Source organism: Myotis brandtii, unplaced genomic scaffold, assembly GCF_000412655.1.
Source record: "Myotis brandtii unplaced genomic scaffold, ASM41265v1 scaffold1204, whole genome shotgun sequence".
Taxonomy (NCBI): Eukaryota; Metazoa; Chordata; class Mammalia; order Chiroptera; family Vespertilionidae; genus Myotis; species Myotis brandtii.
Window position 1 is genome coordinate 120,746 of NW_005354186.1, and position 23,587 is coordinate 144,332.

General features: G+C 43.1%; 1 protein-coding gene across 3 annotated transcripts in view; it reads right to left on the reverse strand.

Moving 5' to 3' along the window:
* Positions 1-3,025: 3,025 nt before the first annotated feature.
* Positions 3,026-23,587, reverse strand: part of FBXO42 (F-box protein 42) — a 70,911-nt gene continuing 50,349 nt past the window's right edge. For all 3 annotated transcript variants that reach the window (XM_005858720.2, XM_014532828.1, XM_014532834.1), the window contains 6 exons: positions 11,859-12,012; positions 11,382-11,492; positions 9,875-9,971; positions 9,339-9,395; positions 8,544-8,660; positions 3,026-7,814 (listed from right to left, as the gene is read on the reverse strand). In XM_005858720.2, coding sequence (XP_005858782.1) covers positions 6,699-7,814; positions 8,544-8,660; positions 9,339-9,395; positions 9,875-9,971; positions 11,382-11,492; positions 11,859-12,012 — 1,652 coding nt within the window. In that variant the 3' untranslated portion in view covers positions 3,026-6,698. The remainder of the gene's footprint in view (positions 7,815-8,543; positions 8,661-9,338; positions 9,396-9,874; positions 9,972-11,381; positions 11,493-11,858; positions 12,013-23,587) is intronic.

Sequence of the window (23,587 nt, forward strand, 5' to 3'; positions counted from 1 at the left end):
GGAGAGATAGAAACATCAATGATGATGGGAGAATCATTGATTGGGCTACCTCCTGCATGCCCACCGGGGACTGAGCCCACAACCTGGGCATATTCCCTGACTGGGAATCGAACCATGACCTCCTGGATCACTGAACCACGCTGGTCAGGCTGGTCCTGTTCTTGATCTGATGCATAAGTCACCTGTCATCCCCTCGCATAGAAGTTATCACTCCCTGATTGAACACTTCCAGCAATGGGGAAATCATTGCCTTGCAAAGAACCCACAAGAATGCTGAACTGCTTTTGTCGGTGCATTGTAGAGGAGTGGGTAGGAAGTTATGGCCATAGAGAACCGAAGGCAGACCTCAGCTGGGGATGCTCCCCTCTGCCTGGAGGAGGCAAGAAGGCACAGCAGAGCAAGGGTAAACCCCAATCAAGTGTGGCAGCACGATAAGCCGGCCAGCCTGCAGGATGTTGAGGCGATGCCTCCTGTCCTGCCTGGACCTGAGGGTGCTCAAAGCCTGGTCTTTCCCAGGTTCCCTGGGTTAGGATGTGAGGCAGAGTCTCAGGTTGAAGGGCCGGCTCAGGGTAGTGACATGTGCAAGGCCTTGGTCCCGTCAGAGTCAGTGAGTCCTGCACAGCCTCCCCACAGAGCCAGCTGGAGAGGAGCTGCAAAGACCGGAGGAGAAAGGACAGTCTGGCGCTGCCCTTTCCCTAGCTAGATGCTGTAACTTAGACCCACATGCATGGGAGTGGCCAGGGAGTGCAGTGCTAGGTCTGCAAGGCCTTGGGTGAGTCATGGATCTTCTCTGAGCTGTATTCTTGACATTAAGGTTTCCACCCAAATCAGCAAGTTCCTTCTTCTCTGCTCCCACACATCCTCTGACCTGGAGCCAATCACGTTGCTGTTTTCCCGTTCTGATCTCCTTCAGAACAGAAACATGCTCATCAGTGGTCAGGAGCATGGCCTCTGGCACGGGCAGACTGTGTTCGGATGCTGTCAGGGAGCCATACAGGACTGACCTCTGGGCTGGGCATGTGGAGTCTTCCCCAGGCACCGATGTTTCCTCCTTCCCAGGACCACCAATCATCACTGGCACCCTATGCACTGCCTCCTCTACAACATCCCATAGACTGGCGATCCAGACAATGCTTGAATTCCTCCAGTGATGCCAAACTGGTTCCACCTGTTACACAGAGCTCTGACTGTAACAGTTCTTCCCACTGACCCTGACATCTCTTTTCTAGAGCTTCCAGCCCCTTGACCTTATACAGCCCAACCCTTCCTCAAGGGCAACTGTGGAAGCATTCGAAACTATCATTTACCCCCATCACCACCAACTCAGTAGCTGTCAGCACATGGTGCTGGGCCCTCTGCACCCAAGGCCCTCCCTCACATCACAGTCTAGTTTGCTGTGTGCCTCAAAGCACGGTGAACAGCAGAGACAGCATCGGACCACATGCTGTTAGAAATGGGAGTTTCATATTGCAGCCTGGGACAAGAGCTGTAGGCCTAGAGCAGTGGTTCTCAACCTTGGCTGTACATTAGAATCACCCGGGAATCTTTTTAAAATCCTGATTTCTGGGCCTCATCCTCCGGAAATTCTGTTCCTTTGTTACTAATGTTGTAGCCCCATCCCATAACAAAGAAACAGAATTTCCGGAGGATGAGGCCCAGAAACCAGGATTTTAAAAAGATTCCCGGGTGATTCTAATGTGCAGCCAAGGTTGAGAACCACTGGCCTAGAGCCTGAGCCTGGGACAGGTTGATGTTCAGTATGTACTGAATGAAGAGAAAGCACTTGGCACAAAGACCCAGGGATATAAGGAATTGGCACATACTCAGCAAATGGCTTCAGGGCTGTAGCCATCTGCTCTTATGGTGTCTGGCTCCTCCCAGGCCCCCACACAGGTGGGCACACTCATGTCATCAGCCCCTAACTGATACTTCCAGATTGGGAGCTAACTAAATGTGCCTTTAAATCCAGGCAGAAGAATGTGCTGGAGGCCAAATTTGACTGGCAACCCAAAGAATAAGTCTAAAAGGGAGATTAAACAACTGAGACAATTCTGACCTGATTTATGGCAACAGCTGCTACTTACTGCTCTCGAGAAGTAAAAACCTCTGAGGTTCTCATGACATCTAAAGGATGACCCAGACAACTGTGGACACACATAATCTATAGCACAGGCATGCTAACGATGGACACACTGGGCTCTGCTTTTCCTTCAAGAGCTAACGATAAGTAAGAGCCACCATTTTTTGAGCAGCTGCTATGTGCCAGGCACTGTGCTAGTGTTTTTCACATCCAACTTCAGTTAATACTCATGATCCTATAACAGTGATTCTCAACCTTGGCTGCACATTAGAATGACCTGGGAATCTTTTTAAAATCCTGATTTCTGGGCCTCATCCTCCGGAAATTCTGTTCCTTTGTTACTAATGTTGTGGCCCCATCCCATAACAAAGAAACAGAATTTCCGGAGGACGAGGCCCAGAAATCAGGATTTTAAAAAGATTCCCAGGTGATTCTAATGTGGAGCCAAGGTTGAGCACCACTGTCCTATAAAATAGAAACTATGTTCATGGGTAAGAAAAGTTGCATCCAAGGCTGTCGTAAATAGGGGAAGGCAGGGAGTAGAGCCCAGGCCTGCAGGGCTTCTGGCCTGTGTTCCCAACCACCACTTGCTATGCTATTTCAAGACCCTGGAGCCTTGTGTCCCCATCTTTGCTTAGGCCATTGACGGTGTAGATGTCAACCTGGCCCCTGGGTCTCTGCTTCAAGCTCATCACCTCTCTGGGGTCTCCACTGCCCGGTACTGAGGGTCTGAAACACCGAGTCCTTCAAGGCGGACTGAGAGCTGCTTTAGCATTCAACGACCTTGTCCTCAGGGAAGAGCAACTCTTGACCTCTACCCCCAAACACAACCTTCCTGAAGCAGAGAGAGCTTTCCAACTACTTTGCTTCCAACTTTAATTTCTAACCTCAATTGCTTCCATTCACAGTTTTGTTTCTTTTCTACCAATGAAACAGTTAAGACAATTCTGTCCATTTTGTTTTATTTGTTAAATTGCTAAAAAGTCATCAGGGAAGACAACAAAAAAATGAAATTGACAGTGATTTAAATATCAATGAAATCAAATCCACTTTTCATTCCTACACCATTATGCGCCTAAAATGAGCATCTCAGGATAGGCCACCCCGGACCCCTGAGTTGTATGGGAAACATCACTCAGCACCAGCTTTGCCAGGGCACATAGGGGGGTGCGCTGACATAAACCCTGGTTGGTGGGAGGGGAGCTGAGCAAGGAGAGAGAGTACAGATAGAGGCAAAGCCTCAGGATTGTTCTCACTTGACAATGATCATGGTGAGGGAGCCACTTACTGGTGACCATGCAGAACATGCCTTCTGCAGTCTGTGGGAGGCTGCACAGGACCCAGGCCTCAGAATTCAGCTTTCTTGCCCCCGGATGTGTTCGGATCCTCCCCACTGACTTGTGTGCTGGTAAGAGACCACAGATAATGCAAAGCAGAGCACATCACCATGCCAGGATCACCACAGGGACAAGGACAGACAGACAACCCAACCAGGAATATCACTTTTAAGGGGAAGGAAAGAAGCAAAGCAGAAGGAAACCCAGAAAGATAGCATGAGATGGAAGGGAAACATCCCTTTGTTCTCCATCAGCTGGTGGCTTTCTGTCCTCCAAAGCCAAGATTTCTTGTTAGTTTTCTTTCCTCCCCTTGTTTCTTTATTTTAAAGAGTTCCAACTCAGTTCCTAGGATAGTTCATGGTTTCAGCTCTTGATATAAAACTCAAACATTAAAATAAAATCAATCCAGAAGGGTCGAAAGGAGGGCAAGCCCAAGATGGCCTTACAACTAAATTTAAGCTTGTTTCGACACCTGTTTGTGCATCCAAAATGTGGGGTAGGTGGGGACTGTGGAGCCCACCACCCAAGTGTACAACATGAACAAAAAGACAGAGCCCCCTCTGCTGCCCAGACTGCAGAAGGAGAAAACAGGAAGCTCTGTCCACGAGGGTAAGGACTAAAATTCCCACTGAGGGCAACAAGGTGGTGGGAGGTCAATATGACACAGGGGCTCTCAAAGGCACACTTGCAGGAATGGAAGGGGTTAAAGCTTCAAGTAGAAACAAAATGTACTTTAAATACTTAAATACTGATAAATATTTGCTTTAGGTGCTCCTGAGGGTTAAAAAAAAAATATGTTGTCTCATTTTTCTCAGTGACTTTTAAGACAAAAATTGGCCTCATATCAAAACCAGAGTTGTGGTTGAACCTGGTCTGACTGAAGCGTCGCGGTGCTGCAGAGACGGCCACCTCAGCTGAGCGCCTGCAGTTCCAGCACGGGTGGCTTTGCCTTGACTGTGCGGAGCTGCTCTCCCAAGGTTCACGCCCACACTGCCCAGGAGTCACCAAGACAGACACCACTGGGTGGAGTCGAGGCAGATTTTTCGTAAAGGGCTGTAAACGGACAGTCTGGTTCCAAGTGGTGTGGGTAATACTGGGATGCCAGGGAGTTCTGAGGAGCCGGGTTACTTTCTGAAGGGATCCTCTCTGTTACCTGCCTACTTGGGGAAAGCAGGAGGCATCAACAAGTTAACAGTTGGCTTAGGAAGGCCACAGGACAAAGGGAAAGATTACAGAGTTGGAATCTGCACTTTCAGGCTTCCAAATACTTTATATTTAAATAGAACTGCGTTTGGAGGCACTGTCCATGCACAAGTGCAATGTCATAAACATGGTTCAGCAACATCAATAATGCCAAAATGGCTAATCTTCTAGGCTAGCTTTCTCTTGCGAGTAAAGATCCCCCCATGATCTAACAGTCTTTGCCAAAGAAGGACCGGCAGCAGCCCCAAAGCAGGGAGTCTGGAAAGCTAAGTGCTGAGCTGTGAGCAGCTGGACACCATAGTTAGTAGGCACATGGTAGTTCCCTCACCCAAGGGAGCACATAGAGCAGTTTCTGAAACACACATCCCTCCCTGTGAGCTGCCCCTTTCCTGGGCTTGGCACCAGGGGGACTTTCCCACCAAGACCACATTGTAAAAGCTGATGGTGAGGGAAAAGGACTCAACATGATGTAGCAGGAGAAAACATACATATCAGACAGCCTGCTGAGTGCTGGCTGAAAGCCAGGACCCAGGGCCAGCTGCAGCAGGCTTGTGCTTGGGAAATGTGAACAAGAAAAAGGGGAGAGTGGGGATGGGAAATGCAATGTTTTGAAATTTAAATCCTAAAGACAAAATAAAAATCCTCTTTCCATTGATGAGAAATCACATACACAAAAAATTAAAATCCATATTTAAGTGGTTCCAATGTGCCCAGGCCATAGTTTTAGAGACCATGTATCACCAAAGGTGGTTGCATCTTATCTCAGAAATGACATGAAAGTAAAAAGCCAAGCCTTGTCTGGGTGACACATGAATGAGACAATCACAAAGGAGCTGCTTCCAAGGTCAGGCATACTTCAAAGAGGTCAAGCACACGTCATTCAACCCAATCACCGGTTAATAACCAGGCAGAAAATGCATGTCACAACAAGGGCAAAATAATTTCTAGAAGGAACTGTTACTGGGATTCCCTCTCAGGATCAATTTCCACATTTTATAAATATGGACGGATGGGCCCACTGTGCTTTGGAAGTAAAAAGAAGCTCATAAGGAAAAACAGTCTATTCTGATGCTTCAAGTATCTCTCACGATACTGGCATTTGGAATTCTCTACTGGCCCCTTAGTGACACCAGAGAAAGTGTTCCAGAAATTTCTAAGATATTTCTCTGGGCACTTGAGCTTTATAAAAGAAAACAAAAAAATGAGAAAGGTTTTAGGACATTAAAAAATCTGCCTATGAAAAAAAGGTGGGAGAAGAAAAGGCAGCTTCTGAAGATCAAGTTTTAAAGGAAGGAAAAGGAGAACAAATGTGGTTTTTGGCAACTTGCAACCAAATGTGATTGTCAGGGTATTCCATAAAATCAGACACCAAAATGTTTTCTGAGACACGGAGGGAGCACTCAGAAGACCAATGGATACTAGGTGGACAGGTGTCGCTGCACACACATTGTTTCACGATGGTCCGGGCACATGGAACATGGAACAAAATCCCTCGCTGGGTAACTGCCCTCCGTCACAAAGGGCAGAATGGGGCCAGCCTTAGGGCATTACTGCAGAGAGGTTTTCACAGGTCCTCTGTGGTTTTAAGAGAAGGGGAGAACACTTTTCTACAGGTTATTCTTACCCTGCCAGCACCTGAAGCACGCGAATCTGAACCGCTACCTGTGCATCCTGCCTTTCTTTTTCTAACTCTGAGAAGGCCACATAAAGATTTACAGGGGGCTCTTCAGTTTCTTGAGGAAAGTTCTGATATTAGTCTGTTCCCTAAATTCTTGGTCTAGTTATCAGCAAAGTAGAAAAGGCAGCACAGCCTCTGCTAAAACACAGCAACAATTTTATCTGAACCAGGACGGAGATCTCTCCCTCTTTGTAAACAGAGTTGGCTATATAATATACATTTATATATATATTTTTTCTTAATGGAGATTTGATCCCAGCCTGGAGTGAGTGAGGTTGGAAATTGGGGTTTTGGTTTATGGGAGTAATTTTGTCCTTGTTTTCCTAATTCTCAGTCCAAATGCTTGCCCGCTGGAAAATTCCAAATTAAAAGCCACAGAAAGGGAAAGGGGTTTAGAACATTATCTCTTTGCTCGCACAAAGTACAAGGCGTTTGTTTTTGGATAGTACTTCACATTCTGTTTCTTGTCCATCAGTCCTCCAAATATGATGAGCTCACCCCTGCCTTGTACCACTGTATGCAGGCTGGTTTCAGGAGGTCCGACCACAGAACTGCTATTAAATACTTTCCATTTGACCCGCCCCTTCTCCTTGGTGTCTTTAATGTCCAGCACATACATCTGCATGGGCTTGCAGTTCATACTCTGGTACAAGGGTTTGCCAACATTGAGGGACTGTGGAGGGTGATGGCCCAGGCGGCGGGCAATGGGAGGTAAGGAATGTCCATCTCCTTGGGCTGGCCCTGGCCGGGGAACGGGCACCGTTTCTCCACTGCTCAGGTTCTGACTCCCAGGGGAACCTGGAGAAGATCCCAGAGGAGGACTTAGTGCTGCAGAGGCTGAGGGGCCCTTGGTCGACATTGCTTTGATGGCTTCTAGGCTCCGGCGCAGGGCACCTGGGGAGACAGCTCCTGCAAGGGCGCTGGCCACATGTGGTGGGGTATGCACACCGTTCGTCTGTTCAGGAAGGTGTCTCATGCTTCCCCCAACTGTCCTGTTGTCCACACCATCCATGTGATTGCTACTAGAAGCAGGTTTCAGATCCCAATTCAGCTCTATTGATCCTAATCTCAGATCTTTCTGATCTGGTAGTGATCCTCGTCGAGGAGCCAAAGAAAGTCCCATTTTTAGGTCATATCCTTCGGTGGTAGATGGAGTGCTAGGAGATATGGCCTGTACAGGGCTGTCCAAGGAAGAGCCACCTACAGCTGCTGTTCCTGGAGATAAACTCCCACCATTGAGGACAGGAGAGCCATCTCCTCTGGCTGGGGAAAGGCTCCCTTCCCGGGAACTTGAGGGGGTCTGCCTCTGAGCTCTGGGTCTCAGTGTGCCCCAGCGGCCGTTAACACACGGAGCTTCATCCATACTCCTTACTGGAGACTGAGAGCGGTACTCTCGGGTTTCAGGAACCAGGGCTGGAGGAGTGGCACTGATAGGTGATGGGCGAGAGTTCAAACTCGGGCTGAGTGGCGCTCTTCCACTGGGAGCCTGGCTAAAGACCACCACACACTGTCCCACCTGGAAGGCAAAAGACTTGTGCTCAGTTCTGATCATTCATTCAACTATCAAACATTTATGCATGACCCAGGCATTTTTTAGGTACCTGAGATACAGAGATGAAAATAATGTAGGCTGCTTTCTAGGCTAAAGGGGAGATGGACGTGTGCTATTACTAGAATTATGTCTACAGAATAAAGATAGAGTGGAGGGAGGAATCATTTTTTTGTTTGGGGGTCCCTGGGGAAAATTTTATTTTATTTTATTTTATTTTTTTAAATATATTTTATTGATTTTTTTTTTTTTTTTACAGAGAGGAAGGGAGAGGGATAGAGAGTTAGAAACATTGATGAGAGAGAAACATCGATCAGCTGCCTCCTGCCCACCCCCACAATTGGGGATGTGCCTGCAACCAAGGTACATGCCCTTGACCGGAATCGAACCCGGGACCCTTCAGTCCGCAGGCCGATGCTCTATCCACTGAGCCAAACCAGTCAGGGCTGGGGAAAATTTTACAGACAAAGAGATGCTTAAAGTTGGGACATAAAAGGATGACTGGGGCCCACTAAGTTTTCTCTTCTAGTGATTCGTATATGTGAGAAACTCCCAAGGGCTATGGTTAATGTCCGCCTATTTTGTGACATCAAAGTGTTTTCATTTTCCTTACAAATTTGCTTGGAAATCTGACAATTAATTTGGTTTTACAGTTTAGGATCTCCCCTCCTGCTGGCCTGTCAGTTCCCTGCTTACCCGGCAAGCTGGATGGCACCACAGTTCTGGGGCCCCATGATCTTCATTTTCTACCTTGAGTGGCTGCCAGGCCCAGGGACCTGGGTGCATGTGCAACAGCCAAGCATCCTTGAATAGCTGTAAGAGAAGGACCAACAACAGGACTCAAGTGTGATTCATGTTACAAAACACACACACACACAGAACTGGAATCTCAAAGTTGTGCTGTCTGGTCTAGAGAGGGTATGGGCTATTCAGAAAGAAAAGCAAAATCTTTGGTTATTCATTCATCCGTGCCTTCATTCATTTATATATCACCACTGGCCAGGCACAAGAAATTGTTCTTGTGACTCATTAATTGATTTTAAGTGGTTCTGAATTTTGCCTGTGCTTGTACGTGTGTGCATCTGAGGGTAGGGAGTGGGGAGGTAGATAATACATATCCATAACTTTCTGAACCTGCATTCTTAAAATAAATTCCATGTACACTCAGACAGCTATCAATCTGCCTTTCTGTCCCATCCCTCCTTGAAAGAAATGATAGCAGCAAACCTTACAGCCAAAAGAGGAAGTGAGAGTAGGAAGAATATAGATATAAATATTTCAAGAGATGAATGTCACTGATTAAAATCCCCCCCCCCCCCGCAAAAAAAAAGCAGAGAAAAAGGCCAGAAAATACAAAGACTATATACCCAAATGGAAAAGGTACTCTCTAAATGAAAATGTCACAAAAACAATCTTATAAGAGGAGAAGGGGAAGCAAGTTTGAACACTTAGCAGCAGGTGCATCGGGAATGCCACAGCAGCAATACTTACAGCATTGGGACCGCCACACCCTCCAAGGATTAAGATAGTTGCATCATCTATGACAATCTGGGGACAGGAAGAAATTTAAAATAAAACTATAAAGACACAGGCATCTGACCTCCTATGCTTCAGTTGTATATGAAAATAGCCTTCCCCGCTCCCAAATGAGAGGATTACTTCTAATAACCATAAGCTCTCCATTCTCCCATGTCAAATTTGATCCCTGTGAACAAATGATGAGTCACCTGACTGGATATGTTCTTTTTTGATCAAATATTAACATAAGAGTGTCAACCACATTAAATGCAGGGTTCTCTTAAGAAGTGAAACAGCAAAGTAAATGCTTTGGGGAGAGGCATAATTATAAAGCCACTAAAAATAAATATAACCCATTAGAAGTTGAAAAGCAAATACCAGAAAAATAATGACAAATTCTCTTTTGCTTATGCATGTTGGCATCTTACCAGATTCCCTCTCCTCCCTCTCCCATCCTAACAGAAAGATGCTTCAGTATTTGTTAAATAGTTATTTTAATTCCTGAGCACCTGAGATTGGCCACCTCGAGGATGAGGACTGGGGCCAGAGATGTTTGGCTTGGACCACGCCCACTGCTCAAGGTCTAGGACCCAGACATCATTGCTCCTGTAAGATAAGGACATAAAGATGAAGGAGAAAAAAAAAGATGAAGGAGGTGGGGGCTACTGATATAATAAATAAAGTTACATTTATAAAGATGCCCCACAAAGCTCATAGTTAGCACTTAAACTATATTTTTTTCTGCTCCTTTCCCTGGAACCCATCTCAAGACCTTCAAACCTTTGTTCTTTCCACTGACTCACTCTGAAGTCACATACTAATACCTAAAGAGTTAACTGATGATAGCGGGAAATAGCTACTGGTCAAGATATAGTCTTTCTTTTTAAAAATTTATTGATTAATTTTAGAGGAAGAGAGGGAGGGAAAAAGGGAGGGAGGGAGGGAAGGAAAGAAGAGAGAGGGGGGAAGGGGGGAGAGAGAGAGAGAGAGAGAGAGAGACATCGATTTATTGTTCCACCTAATTATGCATTCAGTGGTTGATTCTTCTATGTGTCCTGCTGGGGATCAAACCCACAACCTTGGTGTATTGGGACGATGCTCTAACCAACTTAGCTACCCAACCAGGGCCAAGATATAATAGTTTTTCAAAAGTAAAAACCAGAAGGAAGGAAAAAAAATTATTCAAGTCAGCTCTTTCATTGTTAGGAGAAATTGATTTATCGATTCTGGCTACAAAAAGTCATTTCACCATGGCTAATAAGAGCTGTGGTTTTATCAGAGACAAACTGCCATCTCCAACCCCCAAGGAACAGTATGGCAAAGACAGACTACTAGATGGCAGTGAATATTTCACAGTCCCTTCTATAAGGTCATTTATTCACACTAGGAACACAGGAATAAGAGTGCCAATACCTTAAGCCTTAAACCTCCTCACCTGGAGGATAGCTCACAAATCAGATAGTGATTCAGATGGAGTGTTCGGGCTCTTGACTCTGGCCTGAGCTGGCCAGTTGTGGCCAGAGGTGGAGAGGACAGTGGGTATGGAGAACAGCAGAAGTGTGTTAGGCCTGTCACAGTCTTCTTGCTCCTACCCACTCTTCCAACTCATCCCATTTGGAGAGTGAACCATTCCCACCTGTCTTGTTAATCTACCGCTTTCCTTCCCTAAAGCCCCAAAGGGCATGAACTGGTTCATAAAGGACAGCAAGAAAAAGGACTCTGTTCCTTGGAAGGTGGCCTTCTGTAGACACAGACAGAAGCAGACAAAGTGGAGGTTCCATCAGAATTTGATCCCACCAAATAGAACCACATACCAAACAAAGATAGACTACACAGACCTGAGTCTATGAAGCAAGTTTTCATCTTAGTGATATGTGACTAGGGGATCAAAAAATGAATGCTAGGGTGCGATAACTAAATGGATTCACCAGAACCATGTTCAGGAATACTGACCCTGACTGTTATTCCCAGGAGTGTTTACCTTCAGAGTGACAGGAAGCAAATCAATATACTTACATTTGCCGGGATCCTAAGGAGCCACCAAAGACAATCATTTTATCATCTATCACACAGGAGGAATGGCCGGCCATGGGAGGTGGCCCATGGGTCGTCACAATGCAGTTCCACCTAATATAAAGACAGGAGGGAGCCAAGAAGTCAGGAATCATCTGGATCCACAGCACTCCTGGAGGCTTAGTAGCCAAAACTGAAGAGCTCCCTGTTCTTCAACAGGCTCACTCATTTTTCTTGAAAGAGGAATTAATCTCTTCTACTTTTTTTTCTTTGAAATAAGGGTTCTTAACTTTAGATTTTAAGGGTCCTGGAAACCTAAACTGTAGGCAAAATCTATAAATATGTAAAATTATTTTTCTGGGAAGAGTCCATAGCTTTCATCAAATCCTCAAGGAGATTTCTGTACACAAAAGAGACAAGTAATCCATTCATTTAAAACATTTTATTCCAGATTGAAAAGATCTTATCTTTGTGGCTTACCAGTTTTTAGAGGGTGAGTAAGTGTGTATTTCATCAAAAAATCTCTCAGGTTGGTGTAGAGGATAAGGGCTTGGCCGTGTCCAGCCACCAAACAGCACCAGCAGGTCCTTGTACACGACCAGAGTCGCTCCGGCTTTGGGGGAAGGATAGGACCCTGGGAAAAGTCAATAATAGCATAGTTAGGATTCAGGTTCTTACAAGCCATGGGTAGGCTGTCTATGGGTAAACTTTCCCTGGAAGAGTAACAAAACGGGAACCAATTCTACAAAGAATAAGAGAAAGGGGGAGATAAAATTGGGTTTGCAGGTCTGAGAGAAAACATCACCAATTTATAAATCTTTTATAATTAAAACAGAGAAACCTGAGTTAGAGGGAAGTTAGCCTCTCTCAGTCTTTTTTTGCTCACCTGAAATTGGAATCAGAGTAACTCGATTATTAGATTATTTTGTGTACTAAATAATACATTCAAAGCACCTAGCACAGTGCCTGGCACATAGCAGGTGCTCAATAAATGCTGACTCTCCTGCCCATCCCTTTACTACACCTAATGGAGAGTACAAAGGAAAGAATGTAAGGGATCCAGGGAGAAGTATGTATATATAGAGGCTAGGTACTTGGGTGCCACTTAAAAATAACTGCTGCCGCCCTAACCGGTTTTGCTCAGTGGATAGAGCGTCGGCCTGTGGACTGAAAGGTCCCAGGTTCGATTCCGGTCAAGGGCATGTACCTTGGTTGCGGGCACATCCCCAGTAGGAGGTGTGCAGGAGGCAGCTGATCGATGTTTCTCTCTCATCAATGTTTCTAACTCTCTATCCCTCTCCCTTCCTCTCTGTGAAAAATCAATAAAATATATTTTTAAAAAAATAAATAACTGCTGCTGGGGGGGGGGCCAATGGGGGGAGGTAAGGATATATATGTAATACCTTAATCAATAAAGAAAGAAAAAAATACTGCTGCTACCAAACACAGGTAAAAAAGGAGTTAGAATGCAGTCCTCATTTGTCCTATGAGTGAAATGTTAACACAGTGACCTCTAGGCCCTTAGCTATGGGCCTCAGTAGCACCAATGGGAGCAGACTTTCAAGGCTTGACATGAGGAATTCCAATGAAACTGTAGGCCTCACAACAACAGTGGCTACTAAGGCCCTCTAGGCTGGACCTCTGAGCTAGCTATGTTGACTAAATTTTGAAACAACAGAAATTTGGCTTATGCTGGAAAACTTTAGGGATAACAAATGTCCCACAGGAGCATAATTCTCAGAGTTTTTGTCTTTGAAACAATTGCTATTTCTTTCAATCCCTTACTCTACATGCCACCATTTGTTTTCTGAAGACCAAAGTATTTTATCTCAAAATCCAGATGTCAGTAAATTTGTTGTTGCTGTTGTTAAAGATACAGGATCCATTTTTCAAAGGAAATCTTAAGCAGAAGGAATCACAATAGTATATTAAGCTGATAGCAGTTGAGGTGTTCCAATTTGGGTGGATAGCTTGGCCTCCCCCTACAGCAAGAGTTGTGGGAACATGGGTTGAAAAGTCCTACTCACGCTGCTTTAATGGTGTCAATTACAGTGTCTGAGGTTGAAAACGTAGAGCAGAGGACTGTCTTCCTTGGGATCCAACTTAAGAGTAACTTTACATAATTTACTGAGAAGGTACCAGTCCTCAGAATATGGAGTAAGTAAGCATCTAAGAATACTTTGTGGCATCAGCTTTTTTGAACATTTTCCTAATAGAATAGACATTAAAGCAACAGGATCTCACCATGGAAACAAATCTTCTCTAGGAACAGCTCTCGTCAATCAGTTAGTTCTTACCTCCTATCCCACAGGAATCATGACTACTCATGATCTGTTGTCCTTCATAGAGTCTCATGATTTCTGGTTAAAAATTTTTACCTTTCTAAGAGGAAGCTCCCTAGCCCAACTAGAATCACTAACTAAATATAATGGCCTAGTTAAAATGCTCGTGTTACCCAAAGATGATTTCTTTTGTGAAACAGCAAATAAAGCTTCAAGTTTTTGTCCCTACCCTGGAACTCATAAGTTCTGTGAACAAGTTGGAAAAGTAAAGAATATATCTATATATACAGACTTCAGCAGAAAAACCTTCCAGACTGAAATTTGGATTTGAGATATTGAAAATCCTGGCTTTTAAAATCAAGTGTATAAAGTGAAGCACCAGGGGATTGTCAAGGGTGGGGGACACACACACACACACACACACACACACACACACACACATATGTAATACCCTTTGTAATACTTTAAGCAATAAAATAAATAAATAAATAAATAAAGTGAAGCAGCCGACCTAACGGTCCATTAAATAACAAAAGCATAGAAACAAAAAAAGTTATAATGTAAACTGGGCAATTTGCATAAAAAAAATTTGTAAGTGCATATACTTTAAATCAGCAATTTAATTTCTAAAAATTAATCTAATGAGATAGCTTGACAAATAAAAAAAGGATGTTCATTTGCAGTGTTTCAATAGATAAAGGAATATCCATATAAAATATTATGTGACAATTAAAAATATTATGTGGCTCTCTATATCTGTCTTAGAATAATGCCCATGCTCTATTAAGTAAAAACTAAAAGGGGCAAGTGACAAAACATGGAACAATAACAGCTAACAGCTGATGGGCACTACGCTTCTGGCACAGTTCCTAGTGCTTTACACATAATTAATTCACTTAATCCTTTCAAAAACCCTAGGAGATAGGCACCATTACAATCTCCACTGATTGGATAAATAAACTGAGGCACAGAGTGGTTACCTTCCTCAGGCCACACATCCAATGAGTGTCAGAGAAGGAATTTTAATCTAGGCAAATTGAGCCCATTAAAAATAATCTATTTTCCTATAGGAGTTCATTACACATAAAGAAAGTCTAGAAGGCCTATAAATAGTTGATCTCTCTGAATGGTAAGATTACAGATGATTTTCACTTTCTTCTTTATAAAAGCCTTTCTGTACTGGCTGAATTTGCAAAAAGTGATACTTGCTCATTGTGATGGGGCAAAACAAAGCTATTTCAGTTGTTGAAAATGAGAAATATAAATTCAATGCAACTCTCTTTTCCTGCACCTTACCTAAACTCACTCCATTTGATGAAGGCCTTTGTATGAGTAGAGTAACTTCTCAATCCCTTATTCAAAATTCATTTGGTGACAATAAACTTGACCTGAAATGACGAGGCTATGGATAGTCTATTTAATCTACTCAGTGTGAGTATTCACTGTGTTGATGCAGAAATATTAGTAAGTTTGATTATAGGGTGCTGTTCCAGACTCCACCAGAAGTATTAGAAAGGCATATGCATCGTTCCAATTCTAAAATAGAAAAATTCTGAATTCCAAAATACAATTAGCACCAAAGGTTTGACATAAGGAACTATGGTTAAGACCACAGGTGCTAACACCAGCCTGCCAGGGTCAGATCCCAACCCTGCTACATAACTAACTGTGAAACTCAGGCCTGTTACCAAATCTCTCTCTGCCTCAGTTTGTGTATTTATAAAATGGAAAAAAAGGACAGCATTTTCCTCATAGAGTGGTTGTGAAAATTAAATGAATTAAGTCATGGAATGCATTTATAACAGTGCTTGGTACTGTAATTGTTATTAAAGCAAATTAATATTAAGTTAATACCAGGTCAATTAGTCATAGACCTCTGACAATATGGCCACCTACACGGCACAGTTTATGAGAAAAGAAAAGAACTGGACATACTTAATTACTAGTATATGGTTAGAGTATTCCTGGCAGAATAACTTATTTTGCTCAAGAATTATAACAAATAAAATTGTAACTGACAGTAGATGATATGAAAGGGAACTTATCCCAAGTCCCAGGAACGTAAATAAAATACACCAAATGTGATGTGGAAGCAAAAATCAATGGTTAACATAAGACTAGTTTGGATTTGCTCTTTTCATGTGTACTAGGTGTTTCCTGTAACACCTTTTAAAATAAATGATCAATGAGTTTTCAGGATAGCCCTCATTTATTTGGGCAGGCCTTTAAACAGCCCAAAAGGCCCTTTACAGGCACCGGCTTTAAGTCTCCCAACAGGTCAGCAGCATCACTCCTAGATCCATCTGTCTTGAGTGAGCCTTGAATTGGCCAGCACAGGAGGTGGACGAAGCTGCACTGCCACCAACTAAATCACTGATTCCTACTCGTATGAGCCTCTAGAGCAGTGGTTCTCAACCTTCCTAATGCCACGACCCTTTAATACAGTTCCTCATGTTGTGGTGACCCCCAACCATAAAATTATTTTTGTTGCTACTTCGTAACTGTAATTTTGCTAGTTATGAATCGTAATGTAAATATCTGATATGCAGGATGTATTTTCATTGTTACAAATTGAACATAATTAAAGCATAGTGATTAATCACAAAAACAATATGTAATTATATATGTGTTTTCCGATGGTCTTAGGCGACCCCTGTGAAAGGGTCGTTCGACCCCCAGGTTGAGAACCACTGGGTCTGAAACTCTAGAGGATCTGAAACTTCTCTTTCTAAAGAATCCTAGAGAGTCATCAAGTGCCAGATAAGTAACATACTCTGGTATTCCTAGATAAACATTATTTTCATTTTTCTAATAGTTCTTATTCTGTCTTTTCATAAGTGTCACTAGAACCCTAGGCTGGTACCTGGAGGAGACCTCTCTGCCCTTGCTGGGACCCAGAAAAACCATAAGATGCTCCTACTTATAACTCCTTTCTGTATCCCTGGTATAGAAAATTTCTCAGCTATACTGGCTCCCCAAATCCCTAACTACTAAGTATGCTATAAGCAGCCCAACTCAGGGTCAAATATATATCCCTCTCAGAGTAAAATGTGCTGAATCTTAGTCTATAGGACGGCTTATACTACCACTACCACCAATCAAATCAGGACCACTTTTCAAATTTCTGAGAATACTGACCAGGACATGGTCCTTACTCGCAGAGAAGCCCTCGATTGAACAGGGCAAAGTTTGTACCATGAATAACACTTCTTGCTGTAAAGAAGTTTTCTTCAGCTTGGCTAAAGAAAAGGGCCTCACAATCTCTTGCCCCAGAGGTCTGGCATCAATTAAAGATATAATACCATCCCTATTAGCTAGTTCCCCTTCTCAGACCTTGGTTCACACTGTTTTTATTACTCATCTTTAACCATTACCTATTTAACCTTTGGTATGTTTCATATCCTCCCATCTAGAAGCCCTAAAGCTACAAATGGTCTTCCACCTGGAACTGCAAATGGAGGCCGCTACATCCATCTTCCGTGGACCCTTAGATCGCCCACTTCCGATAGGACCCTGACTGCTGTCCTCAAACGACAGCCCAGTTGTCAGCAGGAAGCAGCCAGACAGACTGGAGTCCCCTGTCCCCAATGGCAGTTGGGGTTTCCTAATCGAAGGGGGGACTGAAAGGAATTTTTAGGGGTGAAATAGGCAGGTTTAGGAAATTTTAGGAATTAAGGGTTTCAGGGAAAAAAAACACAGGGCTACAGAGTTGCAAAAGGGTACATTTCCATAAGACAAGGGAGCTGGGAGCAGCAGAAGTTACATTTCCATATGATAAGGGAGCTGGAAGTAGCAAAAGGTACACATTTATAAAATAAAGGGAGGAAGAAAGCCCATAGGGCAGTGATGGCAAACCTTTTGAGCTCGGAGTGTCAGCATTTTGAAAAACCCTAACTTAACTCTGGTGCCATGTCACATATAGAAATTTTTTGAATAAGCAACCATAGTAAAACAAAGACTTATATTTTTGATATTTCTTTTATATATTTAAATGCCATTTAACAAAGAAAAATCAACCAAAAAAAATGAGTTCGCGTGTCACCTCTGACACGCGTGTGATAGGTTCGCCATCACTGCCATAGGGAATAGGAGAACAATAAGGGTGAAGGAGGGAACCTCACGTACTTCAAGTGAGACTTGAGCTCAGAAGTTGCTATAGTGACCAAATCAAAGGGGAATAGTGACCACTCAGAGGGGATATTGAGGTACAAAAAAACTGCAGCCTTTATAAATTGTAGGAAAAAGGGACTCAGTGGGACTCTGTACTTGTTCTCCAATAAATTTCCATCTTTGCTATAAAAATAAAATAAATGATCAATGCCTGGCCAGTTGGTTGAGCATCATGCCATGGACCAAGAGGTCAACAGTTCAATTCCTAGTCAGGGCATATGCCTAGGTTTTGGGCTCTATCCCTGGTGGGCACACAGGAGGCAACCAATCGATGACACTCTCTCATTGATATTTCTATCTCTCTCTCCTTCTCCCTTTCTTTTTCTACAAAATCAACAAAACATATTTTTTTAAAAAATATCAATACTTTATGAGGCAAAGCAAATCAATATTTACCAGTTCTGGGTTCAAAGACATTACAAATGTAGTATAAGAATACTTACCTCTTAAGGGGAAAAAACTAATCATAGAATTAAAGAGTGTTGGGCCCAGCGGGCCTGGCTCAGTGGTTGAGCGTTGACCTATGGACCAGAAGGTGACGGTTCAATTTCTGGTCAGGGCACATGCTCAGGTTGCAGGCTTGATCCCCAGTAGGGGGCATGCAAGAGGCAGCTAATCAATGATTCTCTCTCATCTTTTATGTTTCTATCTCTCTCCCTCTCCCTTCCTCTCTGAAATTAATTTAAAAAAATTATATGTACTTTTAATTGATATAAAGAGTGTTGGTAAAACATAGTATGTATAATCAAACCAGTGAAAATACTATATATTAGACCTGCACCATCCAATACAGTCAACATTAACCACATGTTAGTGGCTATTGAATTGGAAAGCACAGATATAGGATACTGCCATCTATATAATAAAAGGCTAATATGCAAATAGACCGAACGGCAGAAGAACCGGAACAACCAAACAACCGGTCACTATTATGTGCACTGACCACCAGGGGGCGTGCACAAACCATGGCGGGCGTTGGCCACAGCCGGATGGTGAAGCTGGTGGTGGGGGGGGGTGGCGCCAGACCCAGGTGGGGCACTGGTCGCTGTCATCGGGGCAAACCTCTGATGGTTACTGAAAATTCTTTGCTCCCATGTGCCGCGGTCCCACCCGGCTCTCGCACCTGCTGCCAGCGCTGGCCCCACTTGCGCCCGCAGCCAGTGCTGTAGCCCCCGCTGGCACCCGCTGCCAGCGTACAGCACCGGTCCCAATCACTCAACGCCATCAGTGGGTGTAAGCGGGGCTGGTGCCATCAGCGTGTGGGAGCAGCGGCAGCGGGAGCGGGCCTGCCGGCAGAGGGGACTGGGGGCCACAGCAGGAGGGGCCAGGCAGGGGCACAGAGGATGGGCTGAGACCCATCCCTGTGCCCACCGCAGCCTTGCAGCCCATAGTTCCTTTCAAGGTGCACGAATTCGTGCACTGGGCCCCTAGTCATTACATAAAGTTCTACTGGACAGAGCTACTTTAGACAAAGGATTTTAACTTTATAAACTGTGCCCATGTTTACAGGAAATGGGGAAGGTGGTAGAGTTGAGTGGGTAATTTAACTTCTAAGAGACATTACAATTACTGCTACTTATAGCTGTTACTACTGCTACTGCACTAAAGATAACGACAATATTTATTGAGCATATACTATATGCTATGCACTTTTCTAAGTGCTTTGCATGTATTAACTAATTTAACCCCTAGAGTGCTGGGGAGTGCCATCGCGCTCCTCCTGTCTTTCGCCAAAAGTGCCAGGAGCTCTATCGTGCTCCTCCTGCAGTGTCACTATTAGATGCTAATAGTTCACTCTTTATTGACAGATGGCACCTAAGTGCAGATTACTTATGATGCCAAATGTTTGTAGTTCTAAAATTGACCACTGGCATTTATCTGCCTAATTTTTTACAGGTACTACGATTTTATGAAGTTTACTCAGATTTTGTAGCCCTAAAGCTTCGAAATGGCGTCCAGTTCTAAGTCTGCTTTTATTAGTGATGATGATATATTTTTTTAAATATATATTTTATTGATTTTACAGCGAAGAAGGGAGAGGGGTAGAGAGAGACATCGATGAGAGAGAAGCATCGATCAACTGCCTCCCGCACACCCCCTACTGGGGATGTGCCTGCAACCAAGGTACATGCCCTTGACCGGAATCGAACCTGGGACCCTTCAGTCCCCAGACCGACGCTCTATCCAGTGAGCCAAACTGGCTAGGGCAGTGATGGTGATATTGCTAAATATGTCAATTCTTGCTGTGAAGATGACAATTTTGTGGAAGATATTGGAGAAGGGCGTCCCTCTATTTGAACATTATATGTTTTGTTCAAATTTTTTTTCTACTAGTATTTTATAATACAATCAGCAAACAATATATGTCAAAGATGAAAACAAATGTAGTAAAGGTTTCCTTAAGTTTTTGAATATGTAACTTCATTTACTTGCGATTCATAATTTTTTTCCTAAACTGCTGTAAAATCAGCAAAAATGCCTTGGCAATTTTAGCATAGTTCCTAGGATATTGGTTGGCACTCAAAGGGTTAACCCTTCCCAAACTCCTAGTTTTATTCCCATTTTACAGATGAGAATACTGAAGCAAAGCTCACTTAAATAACTTGCCCAAGGTCACAGAACTAGTAAGTAGCGGGGCCAGAATTCCAATCCATTTTCTCTGGATTTAAAACTCATTCTCTTAACCTTTATAACAGACTGCTCTTCATGCATACAGATACATTCATTTTGAGTAGTTGCCACAAACAAGTCAGACACCTTACAGTGGTTCTCAACCTTCTAGCCCTTTAAATACAGTTCCTCATGTTGTGACCCCCAACTATAAAATTATTTTCATTGCTACTTCATAACTGTAATGTTGCTGTTATGAATCATAATGTAAATATCTGATATGCAGGATGGTCTTAGGCGACCCCTGTGAAAGGGTCGTTCGACCACCATATGGATCGCGACCCACAGGTTGAGAACCGCTGCCTTAGAAGGTATGAGTGCTTTAAAGCTGAAAGAGCAGCTCTTTCCTAAATCTTAATTAGGTAAGCTACAGGCATAGAGTAGACAGAGAGATAAATACATTGAATAGAAGGCTATTCTTATGACCTCTTTTTCTCCACCAGGCTCTGGGTCACACTCTATCTCTACTACAGCACCCTTTACTTGTTCTCTGGACTCTCCCAAGGAAAGGTAAGCCGGGGAAAGTGACCATGATAAATCAATCCTGAAGGATGATCTTGGGTAAGGGCTTTCCAAAATGACTTCTCAATATGTTTATAATGTAGGAAGCCAAAATCTCTCCCTCTACTTATCCCAAGGAGTGGGAGAACTCCTTCATCCAGCATTTCCAAGGTCTGTTTTATGTCACAAATAGAAGCTTTAATTTCAGTATCTTACTTAAATATCTCCACAATTAAGCAGGGTTGTACTAAAAGTTAATTTACTCATGCTCCTCCACCTCAGTTTGTAAGGCATGTAGGGAAAAACTACCATACAAGAACAAATGAAGCAGAGGGGAGAGAGGACACAGAATTCAACATACAACCTCAACATATAACATACAGTAATTCAGAATTAAGAGATCACAGACATGGGTGTATCAAATTTTCTATGACCTAATTATGCACATAATATTTCATTTGTTGCAAATTAGATACTTTTAAATTCTTAATACTTTCAGAGTCAATGGTGTGAGGCCTTCATAAAGAGTCTCTACTTTTATTATTTCAAAAAATCTACATATTTTATATTTTGAATTTGTTTAAAGCAGAGGGGCTTTAATTCCCCTTCCAATTATCTTTTAAAAAATATATATGTTTTTACTGATTTTTAGAAAGAGAAAGGGAAAGAGAGAAACATCAATGACAGAGAAATGTCAATTGGCTGCCTCCTGCACGCCCCCTACTGGGGATTAAGCCCAAAACCTGGGCATGTGGCCTGATCAGGAATCCAACCAGTGACTTCTCAGTGCATGGGACAATGCTCAACCAACAGACCCACACCAGCCTGGGCACCTTCCAATTAATTATCTTAATGCAAGGTTCAGATCAAAACAATTAAATTTATGGTGAGGTCAGAGAACTTTAGCAACTTCTATACCTTAAATAGCTTCTTTAGCCAAATGGAGTTCTGGAAAGCAAACAATAAATCTATAATAGATTTTTTTTTGTGGGGCGGTGGGGGGGAGGAGGGACGGGAGAATACAAGAAAATTCATGTTCAAATAACATACTTTTATTCATTATTTTAAAGTTCTAATTACTAATAAACTTTCTAAAATAAAACCCACATGACCATACATCCTTAGACAAGGGAAATAACTAACTTAGACATGGAATAGCCCTAGATAAAACGTCAGGCCCTGAAGTTTGAAGAATTGCACCTATGTGCATGCAGCTCATTCCATACGGTAGCTAAAATGATGTCATGCAGTTGTTTTACAAATTACTATTAAAACACACCCCACTACTACATTAGAGACTGATTGATTTACTGAAAATCTTGTACAATATAGGGTACTCTGATAACAGCAGACCGTCCATAGTTAAAAGGCCCATCATCATCATGGTGACATGAAATAAACACCCTCCCCTCAAGAACAAATTAAGGTTTTACACTCATTAGGATATTTCTTGGCCTGCTTTCAAAATAATGAGGCTACTGGGCCTCTACACAAAGTCTAAATATTGTTGTATCACAAAAGTGGAGGAAGAAAGGGTGTTGCTCCCATGTAGCTTCTCACCAAGCACCATAGGACAAAATGTGCCTATATCAAAATCGGACAGACATGTTACTCAAGCCTGTTCCTCCAGAGCCAATGTTCTCCTCACAGGCTTTATTCCCCAAACATAGCAAAGGCCTCCTAATCAACACAGCAGATATGATCAATGGAGCAAATTCAAAACAAGGCACAAGCCAAAAAGGCAACTGTGGGAAACTGCATTATCAGATAGGCACTCTACACACAGAACTAGCATTCCCTAAAATTGCTAATTGGTTCAGCTGTTTCCCAAGATTCCTATGAATCAGAAGAAAGTTTCACATGCAAAAGACAGTGGTAGAATTACAAGGCATTCTTGTTTACTTTTGCAAAGAAGATGGCAAAACAGTGAAGCAATTCCTAATTTTGGTTTGGTTTCTATGCCATTTCCCCACAATTGCAGTTTCTATTCATTCAGATACTAGGGCTAGAAGAGTAGCTCAACTGACACAAGATAAAACAAGAACATGTTTTCACTGGGGAATGTATTTTATGCGTGACTAAAAATTATTTTTATATCTATTTATTATTAGTTTATTAAGATGTTATAAATAACTAGAGGCCCCATGCACAAAATTTGTGCACTGGAGGTGTGTGTGTGTGTGTGTGTGTGTGTGTGTCCCTCAGCCTGACCTTCACCCTCTCGCAGTCCAGGAGCCTTCAGGGGATGTCCGACTGATGGCTCATCCTTAGCACTGCCATGGCCGCTGAGCTCATCAGCCGTGAGCCCGGCTTCTGGCTGAGTGGCGCTCCCCCTGTGGGAGTGCACTGACCACCAGGGGGCAGCTCCTGCGTTGAGCGTCTGCCCCCTGGTAGTCAGTGCGCATCATAGCAACTGGTCGTTCGGTAGATTTGCATATTGGCCTTTTATTATATAGGATTATATAGGATAGTTACATTCTCCTACAGATGTAATTCTTTTAAAAATATATATTTTTTATTGATTTTTTACAGAGAGGAAAGGAGAGGGATAGAGAGTTAGAAACATCGATGAGAGAGAAACATCTA